A 14,392-nucleotide genomic window follows, 5' to 3' on the forward strand; every position below is an offset into this window, starting at 1 on the left:
TGTCCAGCTAGATTCGTGATTGGCCACACTGTGCGTCGTCGGCGGGGGCACAATCGGTTGTTGTGGTTTCTTCTTTTTATTTTAAAGTTACTTTGCCCTCGACTTTAGGTATAATGTACATTTTAAAATCAACGTGGAAAATAGGTTAATTTTTGATGGTTTCGCATCTTAAAGTCACATAAATCAAAGTAGTTCAACTTTGAAACAACGACGTTTAAACTTCAATTAATTTTTTCCCTCAGTGTATAGGTATACTCTAGAGACCTATGAATAAATGCAATCTGAACATGCCTAATAGACCAGTGCCAATAATTTTACTAAATAAATTATTAGCGGCATATGGGTGGTTTGAAAATTTAGGATAAATGGTATATGAAAGGGAAAAAATAAATTGCCCTCAAACAAATTGGGGGAAAGGAGTGGGTGGGCGAAAAAGTGGTGTGGGTGTCAAAAATCCTGGTTTTTTACTTTTTTGTTTGTTTTTTCTTTTTGTTTTTTTTTTTTAATTAAATTATCCCACGCCTCTTTCCCCCCCAGATACCGCACGCGCTGGGGTCCATTTACACCGAGTATGATGGCACTTGCGGTGGCTATCGGCACTTAAATTTGAGTTTTTTGAAGAAAAAAAAAACACGAGATAAGAGCTAGGCTGCTGATTACAAGCAGATACAAAATGTAAAAATAAATATGTATCTATATAGGAGCATGGGGAAGCACATTTTTTTTAAGGTTTTTGAAAAAAAAAAAAATTTATTTTATTTTTTTAACTTTCAATTTTTTTTTTTTTATATTTTTTGTCTCGACACTAAACAAAGTCTTAAAGGAGAGTGGGCATTTTGGCCCATTGGTGTAACACATTGAGACATACATCAAATGAAAGGTCTCGATGAGAGTACTATTTTTTTGTATGGGCACAAGTCTGTATCTCGTGCAGGGAAAGTGCAGTGATGCATTTTATGTCTAAAAATGTATGTAATAAAATTCAGAAAAGTAAACATTTTGACTAGACGCTCGATTAACTTGGTTTAAAAAAATTACATAACTGTGTTGGGAGATCAATTGGGCTATTCCATCACCAGTTTTCACCCGTGACGCAATGCATTTTTCGGTTTTTAAAACACTTTTGTATGGGACGTGGCTCATTTGTGTAACACATTGATATATACTTCAAATGAAAGGTCTCGATTAGTTTGTTATTTTTTTACATGGCCAAAAGTCTGTGCCTCGTGCAGGGAAAGTGCATCGATGCATTTTATGTTTAAAAATGTATATAATAAAACTCAGAAAACATTATAATAACTTTGTTTTGTTGGACTAATCCATCAACTGCTCTAATTTTCAAAAAAATGCATTTATCGGTTTTTATGGATTTATGAAATGCAATACCAAAAAATGTTTGAGTTAGTATATGATTTTCTGTACTTTGAAGTCGTGTGCGAAACTACCTTGTTGGTTTGAAAGTAATTTAAATATACGATGGTTGTGACTAATTTTTCAAAAATGCAAATCAAACTTTAAGTTATATTACTAATAAAATGTTGGAATGAATTTAAACTCCAAACCATACCTTTTTTTGTTCTAAAAACACAAACATGTAAAATAAGCTGTAGCTGTGTTTGAACATAAAATGCAACACTCCAACTTCCACGAGAAAGAGTTTTGTGTCCATTCAAAGGAATAATGCGCTCATCAGTACCTTTTATTTGATGTACGTCTCAATGTGTTACATTTATTTTTGAGCATAAAATGCACCACTGCACTTTCCCTGCACGAGATAGAGATAGAGATAACACGCTCATTGAGATCTTTCATCTAATGTGTGTCTCAATGTGTTACACCAATGAGCCACGTCCCATACAAAAGTGTTAAAAAAACCGAAAAATGCATTAAGCCATGGGTGAAAACTGGTGATGGAATAGCTCAATTGAACTTCCAACACAGTTATGTAATGTTTTTGAAACAATTTAATGGAGCATCTAGTCAAAATGTATACTTTTCTGAATTTTATTACACATATTTTTGAACATAAAATGCATCACTGCACTTTCCCTACACGAGATACAGACTTGTGCCCATACTAAAAAACAATACACTCATCGAGACCTTTCATTTGATGTATGTCACAATGTGTTACACCGATGGGCCACGTCCCATACAAAAGTGCCCAGTCTCCTTTCCAATAGATATATAAGATAACGATACTTTGAACTACAAGAGCAAGTACGTGCGACCCAGTCGTGCATTTTATTTGAAGCTGCATTTAAATGGATATTTGACCCTTGTGTGTTTTTGTTAACAAATTCTTGAATAAAAGTGTTATCAGGCCATGATGAAGGGTGCATCAACAAATTAAACATAGGTTCGGGACCTAAGACTTTAAATGATGCTACTCTTCCACTAGACCTAGTAATGTTTTTACATTTCACTAAGTTTAGGTCATTAGAAACGTTATTTTTAATAAGGACAGACTTAATGTGATCTAAAATGTCTGTATGAGATCTTGAAATATCAAATTTAGAGATAAATATATTTTTGGGACAGGGGTACAACTCTAGGTTGAAATATATTTACTGGAGAACTAGTATTAGCAATAGGCATCACTAGTTGGGTTTTGAGTTTGAATTGAGTTTTCATTGATGTTATTATTAGATAAACTTTCAGTAAGATTATTCTTGTGAACATGAAACTGCATTTCTTCCTAAATAGACATTGAAACAGGGTTTTCAAGAGCATTAACCGAAGTTTGGTTGGTACTGGGAATCGTGGAATTAGAAATTTCAATATTAATCAATTTATTTAAACTATCTTTGGTACTTTTTAACTCATTCTCCAAAGTTGCGAAATGATTGTTGCTTTCATCAAAATTATTACTGCTTATTGTTAACATATTCTCAACTTCATTTGAAAGTTTGAGAACGGATTCTGAAATTTTGTTATTAGTTGAGTTATTAAATGTATTGTGATTATTTATATTTTTATTAATCAAAGTCAAATTGTCATCAATTTTTATTAAAAGCAGCGAATTTTTTAAATTTTCTGAATTAATTTTATTAATTTTACTGTCAAATACCTCATTGAGGGTATTGTCTAAGTTATTAAACGATTTAACAACTTTGGAGTGGTTTTTATCACTGCTTAGAGTGTTAAGTGATACAGCTCTACTATTGGAATCTATAACTTTTTCGATTTTATCGATATTACCTTCCAGATCAATAAAATGTTTAAAAAGCAATCCAACTTTGTTTTCCAGGCTAAAGAATTTTTCTGAGTTATTATCCACTACAGATTTTACCTTGTCTACATTATTTGTGACACTAGCGAGATTACAGTACCTTGCCATATTATTAGGCCCAAGCGAAAAAAATACAATTTTTCGGTTCAGTTTTTGCTCAGTTTTTAAAGTTTTTGTCGAAATATCTTGAATTTTTTTGTCCCATTTACTTGCACATATCATGTAGATACGGATTGACTTGAAAAAAGTTTAAAAATTCATACTTTTTGATAAAAATAACGTACAAAAGGGGATAAGCTCCAAAAAACGTACCCTGTGGAATTCACGCCCGGATAATTACCAGACCGGTCCAATACTTAATTTCTTGTACCGAGGAATAACGTGACATTCTTAACTTTATGGCAAGGACCCAATCTTCCATAAATATAGAAGCTTAGAGCCTCGAGCCTATTCCGAAATCGTAGAATCAAAACGTTCCCAAGCTCCTTTTTGTGTTGGTCCGGAGTTATGCCGTTTTCCACAATATAAAAAGAACTTCATCCTTTCCCTGAGATAGTACAACAGCCAATAATGACCAGAGGATGTTTTTTTATTGGAATAATGTACTTTGAATAGCTGTGCTCGTCTGGTCTTATAAAAAAGAAAAAAACTACCCCAAATCTAAGAACATTTTTTACTTTCCAGACGATCAGAGCTTCTTTATTAATGCAAGATTGCGTCCTTGATATAAAGTTAAGAATGTCACGTTATTCCTCGGTACAAGAAATTAAGTATTGGACCGGTCTGGTAATTATCCGGGCGTGAATTCCACAGGGTACGTTTTTTGGAGCTTATCCCCTTTTGTACGTTATTTTTATCAAAAAGTATGAATTTTTAAACTTTTTTCAAGTCAATCCGTATCTACATGATATGGGCAAGTAAATGGGACAAAAAAATTCAAGATATTTCGACAAAAACTTTAAAACTGAGCAAAAACTGAACCGAAAAATTGTATTTTTTTTCGCTTGGGCCTAATAATATGGCAAGGTACTGTAGTATTTAAATTTTGTAGTTGTAAAGAAATATTTGAATTTTTGCAGTGATTACACAAGAGTGAAAACTTTTGCATTCTTGTGAGTCTATCTGAAGCCTCAGTTATTATTGAATTACAAAAAAAACACCTTATTAAATCCATATTGTATAAAAAAAAAAATAGAGAAAAAAAAAGCTTAAAAATAATCAAAAATGGCAGGTGGTAACCCTAGATTTGTCTATGTCACTATGTATGTATGTATACAAGAGAACCAACAAGATCACACAAAAACACAACACACGGGAAAAAAATATTAAATATTAATTAGTTAAAATACTATTATTTTATTAAAAATTTATAAACTATATATTGTTTATTTAAAAAATCACTCACCCCAGAATTATTATAAGGCACAAAATTATTTAACACAAAAATAAAACAAATAACATTATTGAAGCAAGAGAAAAGAAAAAAAAGAGAATTAAAAACATTTAGTAGGTACTAAAAAGAAAAGAGAGTGATGGATAGTATATGGTTAGATGTTAGACACTTACAGCAAAAAGAAGAGACAAATAGGAGAGAATGAAATTTAGCTTTACGGGGAAGTAAACACCATGTATATTAGACTGATTCAAAAAAAAAATTTTTTTTTGTTCAAAGCATTGTTGAAAATATTGTTGGAAATGACGAAAAAAAAATACTGTAAAAGTTTTAGTTTTAGCCCTTAATGTTAACATTTAGTACCGCCGCATCGCAAATTTCTATTTCCCATACGATTTGTATGGGAAAGATTGTGTATTTGTGTTTAGAATTTTTTATTTTTTTAATGGTTCATCCAAAAGGCTTAGCAAAATCATTTTCTTCCGCTCTACAAAAAAGCTCTTATTAATTTTTTTGATTTACTCCCGCGTTTCGAAGTTAATCAACTTTAAAATATAAAAAGTAATTTTTTCTCATTTTTTCCGATTTTTTGACGAAATTATTAGGTTTTTAAAAAAATTTGGCAAAATTTTCGAATATTTGTATTCTATGTTGTGTTTTGGTTTCACTGATCCTTTTATATAACTCTCAAACCCCTAATACTCCCGTTTAGATTTCTTCAATAAATTCGAATTATTCATTTTTATTCAACTAAAAATTATTTTAAATAATTTTTCGCGTCCGTTTTTTTTAAATTTCATAAATGCAATTTTGTAGAGCGTTCAATTTTATACAAGAAAATGATTAAATCTAGCCTTTTTGATGATCCATTAAAAAGATAAAAATTCTAAACACAAATACACAATCTTTCCCATACAAATCGTATGGGAAATAGAAATTTGCGATGCGGCGGTACTAAATGTTAACATTAAGGGCTGAAACTTTTACAGTATTTTTTTTCGTCATTTCCAACAATATTTTCAACAATGCTTTGAACAAAAGAAAAAAAAATTTTTTTGAATTAGTCTAATGTACATATATGATACAGAACATAAATGGACATATATATAGATTAGATTTTTTTTATATGTATACATATATACTATTTTTGTGATGTTTTGACATGATAATATCTCAAAAACCTGATGCGATAGAATTTTTCTAACTTCGGATTCGAGCTCAGCACACCATTGGAAAAATATACTGTGATTTCTATAAAAAAAACTTTTTGACAAGTGAAATTAAACAGGGCAGAAAAATCGAAGGCATGGTCGATTTCACTACCTAGTCAAAAAGTTTTTTTTTATAGAAATCAAAATATATTTTTCTAATGGTTTTTTGTGCTTTTTGCTCAAAAAAGCATTTAAAGAAGATAGAAAACATAACAAAGTATTTTTTAACCAAGTTTTGTTAAAATCCAATCATTTTTGTAAAAGATAAAAATAAAAATTCAAAAAATCGTATTTTTGCATTTTTTTCAATATTTTTGAAGTTATATAAAAAAATCGTTTGAGTAAAAGTTGTAGAAATTTTTACTATCTACAACTTTTGTATTCAACTTTTTTCGATAGGAGGCCTACATTTGCCAGAAATCGTAAAGAACCACGATTTTTCACACCCATCCCACTTTTTCGCTCACCCACCCCTTTCCCACAATTTGTTTTTGCGCAATTTATATTTCCCCTTTCATATACCATTTACCCAAAATTTTTCAACCACCCTTATGCTGGTAATATTTTTTTCAACTTTAAACCTCTGAAAACCGGATTGGCACTGGTCTATAACTGCATCAATGAAAAATAATTTTTTCGCCTCATTATTTTTTTCATAATTCAATAAAATTAACCTTACCAAGTTTTACTGAAATCCTGTTAAAAACGTGCTGAATTTAAAATTTTAAATTATTTGTACACAAATATTCATCTAAGTCCTAAAAGTGAAACAGTTCATTGCGGTACTTTTTTTTTTGTATCTTTTATCCGCAGGTTGGCACATAAGTAAATACACCCAAGAAATAAAAAAAATCAACACAATTTAAAGAAAAAACAACAAAAAAGACGAACATACCAAGAAGTTAAAAAAAAGAAAACACGACAAACAACTTGACAATACAATACAAATAAGAAGCAACATAAAGTCTGAGTATGATTCACAGTAGTTTGATTGAACTGGGACGTAGTATTACGTCCCGTGGAATAGAAAAATAGTAATTTTTTTCCTCTGCGTGCGATATCTATGTAACTATATATTGGTATACTATATTGGTTAAAAAATACTTTGTTATATTTTCTATCTTCTTTAAAAGTTTTTTTTGAGCAAAAAGCACAAAAACCCATTAGAAAAATATATTTTGATTTCTATAAAAAAAAAACTTTTTGACTAGTGAAATCGACCAAAGCCTTTGATTTTTCTGCCCTGTTCGATTTCACTTGTCAAAAAGTTTTTTTTTTTATAGAAATCACCGTACATTTTTCTAATGGTTTTTTGTTTGCTGAGCTCAAATCTGAAGTCAGAAAAATTCCATCACATCAAGTTTTTGAGATATTACCATGTCAAAACATCACAAAAATAGTGTTTTGGACTTTCAAAATTCAATATGTCAAAAACTTTGCACGTTAGAGCTATTCTTATTATAGATTCAAATTAAGAAGGGCAAAAGCTATTTGAAAAGAATAATTTGGTTTCTATGGAAAATTATTTCTCGCCAATATTACTTTCATTTACGGAAAAATCGATCTTAAAATCGTTTTTTTTTTTTGTTTTTTTTTTTTCAATTTTTATCAATATTTTCTTAAACAAAAGTATAATTTTTCCACACAATCTTAAATAAAAGGTTTTAATCTAAATAACTGCATTTCAAACTTATCAAAAATTCTGTCGGTAACTTTTTTGATTAAAAAATATTCTATTTTTTCAAATTAAATTCGTCAAAAATCCAAAAATTAACTTTCTGCTCAAAAAACAGTTTAAATAGATAGAAAACATAACAAAGTAATTTTTCACCATGTTTTGTAAAAATAAAATCATTTTTCTAAAAGATAAAAATAAAAAATCATAAAATCGTACTATTGCATTTTTTTCAATATTTTTGAGGTTATATACAAAAATGGTTTGAGTAAAAGTTGTGGACATTTATACTATGTACAACTTTTGTATTTAACTTTTTTCGATAGGTCTTTTTTTGACAGAAATCGTTAAAAACCAGGATTTTTGACACCCACCCCCCTTTTTCGCCCACCCACCCCCTTTCCCCCAATTAGTTTGTGGGCAACTTATTTTTTCCCTTTCATATACCATTTATCCTAAATTTTCAAACCACCCATATGCTGCTAATAATTTATTTAAAAAAATTATTGGCACTGGTCTATTAGGCATGTTCAGATTGCATTTATTCATAGGTCTAGAGTATACCTACAGTATACCTAAAGTCGAGGGCAAAGTAACTTTAAAATAAAAAAAAGAAACCACAACAACCGATCGTGCCGCCGCCGAGCGACGAGGCGACCACAACGCAGCCCACAACACAACCCATCCATCAAAAAAAAAAAAAAAAAACAGATACATTATGTTTTGTATACACAAGACAAAACAAAGCCATCACCACACGCACACCAGCCATCCTCATCCCATCAATGAAATAAGTCGTTCGCTCAACCGCTTTAAGGCCGTGTGCGAATCATCCTACCCTTCAAGCAAACAGGTCCGACTTCGGTCCGAATCCGCTCCGCCTGAGGCGGAGCTGAGTCCGACTTCGGATCAGAAACTGGTCCGAAGGCGGCTCAAATTAGTATGGAAATTATAATCACCGCGAAGTCGATTGCATATGTATTGGTGTGGTGAAAATCTCCATTCCGAGAAAACGGAGCCGAAGGCGGACCTGAGCCGGAGCAGCGAAAACCTACCAGAAAGAGGAATAAGAAAGGGATGACATTTCGCATTTGCGACCAAAAAAGAACAAGATTTATTTTTTTTTTTCACTGAAACTGTTTTATTTTTTATTTTATTTTGGCAAACGAAATTTTCACAATAAATACAATATAAAATACAATACATTTTTTTTCATTTTATTTCATTTGATGCTGCTGCTGTTGTTGGTGTTTTTTTAGATACCCAATCGCATGTTTCACCTTCTAGATTTTTCTTCATCATTAGAGATTACATCTACAACACAAGAAGAAACAACATTTTAACCCAAACACTTTGAGCGATATATAAAACATACCTTTTTTGTTTTCCATATTGTTTATAATTTAATAAAATTGTTTATAATTAATAAACTAACATTATACAAACAACGACACGAGACACGACGCGACCAAACACTTCAACAAAAAATAACAAAATGACGCTTTGGCTCTTGTTGGCCTTGTCTTTCTTTTCCTTTTCTCATTTTTCACCACGATTCTCGTTCGACTTTGTGTTCATACACAAAAAGTTGCAAGTGTGTGAGTGCAAGCTCGATTTTCGCGGTCTGAGGTCGGAGTTTCTTTGTTGAACTCAGTTTTCTTGCTTGAAGGGTAACCCTTCAAGCAAACAGGTCCGACCTCGGTCCGAATCCGCTCCGCCTGAGGCGGAGCTGAGTCCGACTTCGGAACAGAATTGGGTTTGCATGTGGTGCACTAGGCCGGGTGGTTTTTGAGAATGTACAGATTGCTGCTGCACACATTTCATTAGGGAATCTCTAAATTTCAGTCTCAACGACTGCTTACCCCCACACACAATATGCGTTGAGTTTTCATCAATTTTAATTATCGTATCTTCACTTGGTATGCTTATCGTTAATACACCTCCAATTCGTTCTGTTTTAATATCTGTTATTCCATCTTGCGCCAATATGGAATCTATATCGACTCCTCCATATTCATATTTAACTTTCATTAGAACTTCTTCACGTTTAGGTGGATGTAGAGTTGTGCCAGCACTTGTATTTGCTTAACTATCCGATTCATCATCACATGGAGCAATATTATGTACTTTATCTTTGACTTCAAGAATAATGTGGATATTGTCACACCGGGAGTTATTTCACGAGGAACAATTTTTGATGCTAATTCAGATGTAAGATAGACTCGATCCATTTTTCGTTTGAGTGGCAATCGAATGATTTCGCCACATTTGAAAGTGATGATTTTCTTGTCCTAAAAATGAAGCAATTAGAAGAATTTATATGACCTATCAATATGAGTATTACCGCTTGTTCAATATAAAGTTGTGGAGCAATTGGATGCGGTTTTGTATAGTATTCAGGAATAACCAAGACCCTAGGTTTTAGTTCCTTAATCAGCTTGTTTGCTTGTTGATAGTTCAGTGACGTATCGATGGGACAATAGAATGCCTTCATGGACAAGGGTTGGAAAGGTGCCAGCACTTCAAGATATGGGAAGTCAGGTTCTAAAAAAAATAAATACAAATCAATTAAAATATTGGAAGATCCAAAAAGTATTGATCATAGAACCTGTAAAAATGATTGAATTATTAGGATTTGAACCCTCATTTCAATAAAGTGGACCGCATCGCCAAATCTCAAACTCGGATGACCACAGAATACGACACATGGCAAGAAGAGAAGCAATTAAATTGGAACTATTTGTGTATGGGTCCAAATCATGGAGGTAGAAAATTTGATGTCCAGGTATTGTTTTAAATCAAAACAACATTTAATTAGAGATTTTGTCTTATTTACCAATTCAAATAATAGCAACGCACCTATGAATATAATGTTTCCGTTAGAAAAATTTCCATTGGTTCCCGGACATGTCCATAAGTTAAATTGGGTTATTTTTTATACATTAATAAAAATTGTCCCAAGAAAAATGACGAATCGTACCAAATTTCTTAAAATGTGAATATTTTAATCATCTAACGTACAAATCGTGCTGCAAGAAGTTTTTTGAGTTTATATTATATAGATTTATCATTCCACACCAATGATAAATGGATAAATATATTATATGTAAAAAATAAATATTTCTAAAATTCTTACCAACAGCAGCTTTAGGTTCAATATTTGCAATTTGTGAAATTGGCACTAAATTATATTGAACTTGTGGAATGCCATCATCTTGTTTTTCACAAGGCTGAACTAGTGTCTCGTCTCATCGTCTGTAAATGTCATCTCCTAATCATTTTTAAGAGAAGAATATTGCTTATTTGCTGGTTTCAGCTGGCATCCTGATTTGATGAGTGACGGTTTGGTGTCCGTTTCTATGGGTGTTATCCCAGTCACCGGTGTAACTGTGAGTGTTGGAAAAGGTTGGACTTCTTCTGTGGGTGAACTGATTTTAATGGCTGCTGCAGCAGCTGCCTTTTTGCTTGCATTGGACGAAATCAATCGCAAGAATTCTTTTTTCTTTGACATTTCTGCCGGAGATTTGATATCGCTGGTCATAATGGAGGTGTTGTCTGCTTGCTCGCCAGCTTTTATTTTGGCTGCATTCTTTTTTTCATGATTCTCAATTATACTCTGCGCTGTGCGAAAAATGGCATTTTTAGTGGCACCATAGCGATTTTTAAATAGCACTTCGTTTCAGATGTGTTCGGATCTGTTGGCCGGTTCGAGGTCATCGTTTGCTTTTTGTGCTTTTGTACCACCCGTTGATAGGGGTGGGACGTTTTCGTCAGATGATGACGATGTGGGTGTCGCCAAATCACTCCCACTATCATTGGGCAATGGTGATGATGGGCTGTTGATGCATATTGGCACGCAAGTGCGATTGTTTTCCACTTGATAATGTGTCGTCGTTTGATTTTCCCCATGGACTCTAAAGTGGGCGTTCTTTGATCTTCATGTCTTTTTCGGGGTCTGAAAGTCGTTGTCTGGTGATTGATAGAAGCAAAGGTTTGACTGCAGCATACCGTATTCCTCATTCATGGATGTGGTGTCGAGGATTTCAATGCACTCCTCCTCGGCATCCATTTCTCCAGAATCTAGAATCTCGTGTGATTGGTGAATGCGATTGAGAGAGACCTGATAGGATTCAGAACCGCAGATAATTCCTAAAAACAAATATATAAATTAAGCTTTCAATATCATGGACGAATAGTAATTGAATGGAGAATTCTCATTGCAGTTATAAATACGTTGGTTATCGTTGGTACTTGAGGCTTAAGGGTCATTCAACAATTTTTGCTGCACGCGAAAGATAAAGAAATGTCTGGCTCACCTGAATCGTCAGAACCTAAGCTTGTTAGGTCTTCACGCTTGTTACTATTGCTGTTATCTGCGACGGCAACTTTGGACAAAGGAACAACTATGGGAGGTTTATTACTAGAATTACTACAACTATTATTATTGTTACAGCTGGGATTCTCACTCGATTTTGTTCTTGAACAGGGTTTAACTGAAAAAAAAAACAACGAAAACATCTATATAAGTTTAAGCCTTTCTTTGAAATTATATAAAAGGCTTACCAATCACACTAGAATTACCACTGGAAGTTGACGATGATGTTGATGATGTAAGTGGTGATAGTTTGCATTGTTGTTGCGATTGGTCGACGATGCAAAGTGATGATATTGGACTATTACTGCTCACTGTTGATGTGACAATTTTGGAGCACATTGTCGAACCGAGAATGGAATTTGTGCAGAATGTATTTTCGCTTTCGACATTTGGTGATGACACTTCGACCTGGAATTAAGAAAAAAAATATTAAAACTCAGTTTGTAGCCTTATTTTTATGTTTTTATTGAAAATCGAAGATGAGGATGGCGCAAATTCTGCATGTAATTGACCTTGGAGAACCCAGCCCTAAGTGGGTCAGGCTACTTTGTCAACAACTTTCAATGAGTAGTAATAATAATTGTAGATTTGAGACAGGGACTGATTGAAGGATTGGGATTTGTTAATCTAGGGCAGGAAAAATTATTAACTGTGGTGATTTTAAGATTACTTATACCAATTGGCATTGTTCCTACAAACTAAGAAGGGATTAAGCATCAGTCAAAGTCGCCTGGTGGGGAAATTTTTCTTTTGGAAATGGGTTGATTGATGACTTAAAAAAGTTAAATTACTTTTTTATAGCCACTATTCAACGGTTATAAATTTTTTTTTTTTGGTAACGTATTAGAAGAATTATTATACAATATGGCTGATCAAAAAAACTGATGGAATCCATGCATTTGTCGCAGCAATGTGAAAAAACTTAAGATTATACAGTTAAAATAATTTATTAAGTTAACAGGCTTTTTTCGCACTTTGGTACCAATAACTTCCTAGTAAATCTAGATTTGATAAAAACTGTTACCATTCTGCAATCCCCTTTTTACGCGCATATTTTTAAAAAAGTTGGCCACCTATACATTCCTATAGATTTTTTTTATACCACAGGTGTTTAAAATTTTTCATAAAATATTTTTTTTACATTGCATCGAAAAACGAATTTCAATATTTTTTCAAAGAAAAAGTGCAACAGCTATACAATTTTTTAAGTGCTTATGGTTTTAGTCAATTATTGTAGAAAATTATAAAAAAAAAAGAAATTAAAAAAATTAATTTCTTCGTGGCTGTGGTGAACGAAAACGTAAGATGATGAAATTTAAAATACACTGAACGAAAAAAGCTAATACTTTCTAAACTGGTTGCGATAGAAATTTTTTCTATTTGGTTTTAGTACGGTCATGAGTTTAGCTATCAGCCATCTCAGGCTTATCCATTTTTTAACCGGACACCCTGTATTTGTACTTGTGTTTGTTAACAATGCCAAGTGAAAAGTGTAAGTATAACTGTGTATTGTGTATGCTGGGGGCATGAATGTGTTTTCTGCTATTGTTGTTGCTGCTGTTTTAGCTCCTGTACAAAGGCAGATTAAAGAATATTTTGAGATAATGTGAGTCCATTTCTACATTGCTGATTGGAGCACGTTCTGGATTGCTTGCAAAAACATTTTCTCCTGATCACATTAATTGAAGCCACACAATTCTATTGCAACCTCTCTGGGTGTTGGACCACAACCAGATCAATCGGTTGTTGAACAATTCAGTAAGATTGTTCTTGTCGGTATCTTTTTCTTTTTTGCTTTTCTCATCCTTCTGAAAAATATTAAAAAATAAGAGGGTAAATTAATATTACTTAAGTAACTTACAATCAAGTAGGTGCCGTATTCTATGCCCTCTTCCGAGCACCACTTTGTAAAGACTTCAATTGTATTTTTGAATTGTGTGATTTTACTTGGTTATATTAAAGTTTTGGTTTGTAAATTATTCTAATTCTAAATGGAAAAAAGAGATTAATTTATGTATATCCAAAAATTTTAAACGATATTATTTCAATGTCATTAACAAAAAACAAATCGATCTTGTTGAAAAAAAAATCTTTGTTTGGAAACAAAGAAATCGCCTTAAGCACGGATCAGAATTTCTTTCTTTTCACGGGCTATCATATAAAGGCACGACTGGGTCGCACGAACTTGCTCTTAGAGTTCAAGTTGATTAATTCTTAAGGCTTTTTATATAGAAATCTGGGAAATTTAGGTACTATATAGGTAAAAAAAATATATATATAAAAAAAACATAAAATTCATTACAAAAAAAAAAGAATAAAACAAAATCTGAAATCAAATTGCCCTCCAAAACAAGTATGCAGTTTTGATTGATATATTCAGATGCATTTTTAGAAAAAAATTTTCAAAATCGTTAGAGCCGTTTAAAAAAAAAAAGTAATTTTTTATAAATAATTTTTTGGAAAAAAAGTTTTAAAATAAAATTGACAAAATTTTCAAAACTTTTTT

The 14,392-nt window shown here is 32.3% G+C and overlaps 3 protein-coding genes across 11 annotated transcripts in view; 1 reads left to right on the plus strand and 2 right to left on the minus strand.

The window, feature by feature from the left end:
* Positions 1–14,392, plus strand: part of LOC129905220 (receptor-type tyrosine-protein phosphatase mu) — a 1,191,339-nt gene that overhangs the window by 215,055 nt on the left and 961,892 nt on the right. The gene's annotated exons all lie outside the window — the stretch shown is intronic.
* LOC129905238 (integrator complex subunit 9-like) lies at positions 7,939–10,535 on the minus strand. 4 transcript variants are annotated; one of them, XR_008770575.1, is made up of 3 exons: positions 10,371–10,535; positions 9,856–10,247; positions 7,939–9,802 (listed from the first exon to the last, which is right to left on the minus strand). XR_008770575.1 is itself a non-coding variant. In XM_055980683.1 (2 exons), the coding sequence occupies exons 1-2, from the start codon at positions 10,003–10,005 to the stop codon at positions 9,542–9,544; spliced, it is 411 nt and encodes a 136-aa protein (XP_055836658.1). In that variant the 5' UTR covers positions 10,006–10,506; the 3' UTR covers positions 7,940–9,541. The 4 variants fall into 4 exon arrangements, 1 of the variants encoding a protein (XP_055836658.1); XR_008770574.1 differs by having other exon boundaries at positions 7,940–9,802; positions 9,856–10,055; positions 10,120–10,535; XR_008770577.1 differs by having other exon boundaries at positions 7,941–8,825; positions 8,887–9,802; positions 9,856–10,505.
* LOC129905235 (uncharacterized) lies at positions 11,341–12,405 on the minus strand. Its single transcript, XM_055980680.1, has 3 exons — positions 12,075–12,405; positions 11,828–12,004; positions 11,341–11,660 (listed from the first exon to the last, which is right to left on the minus strand). The coding sequence occupies exons 1-3, from the start codon at positions 12,223–12,225 to the stop codon at positions 11,449–11,451; spliced, it is 540 nt and encodes a 179-aa protein (XP_055836655.1). The 5' UTR covers positions 12,226–12,405; the 3' UTR covers positions 11,341–11,448.

This window comes from Episyrphus balteatus, chromosome 1 (genome assembly GCF_945859705.1).
Source record: "Episyrphus balteatus chromosome 1, idEpiBalt1.1, whole genome shotgun sequence".
NCBI classification, from domain to species: domain Eukaryota; kingdom Metazoa; phylum Arthropoda; class Insecta; order Diptera; family Syrphidae; genus Episyrphus; species Episyrphus balteatus.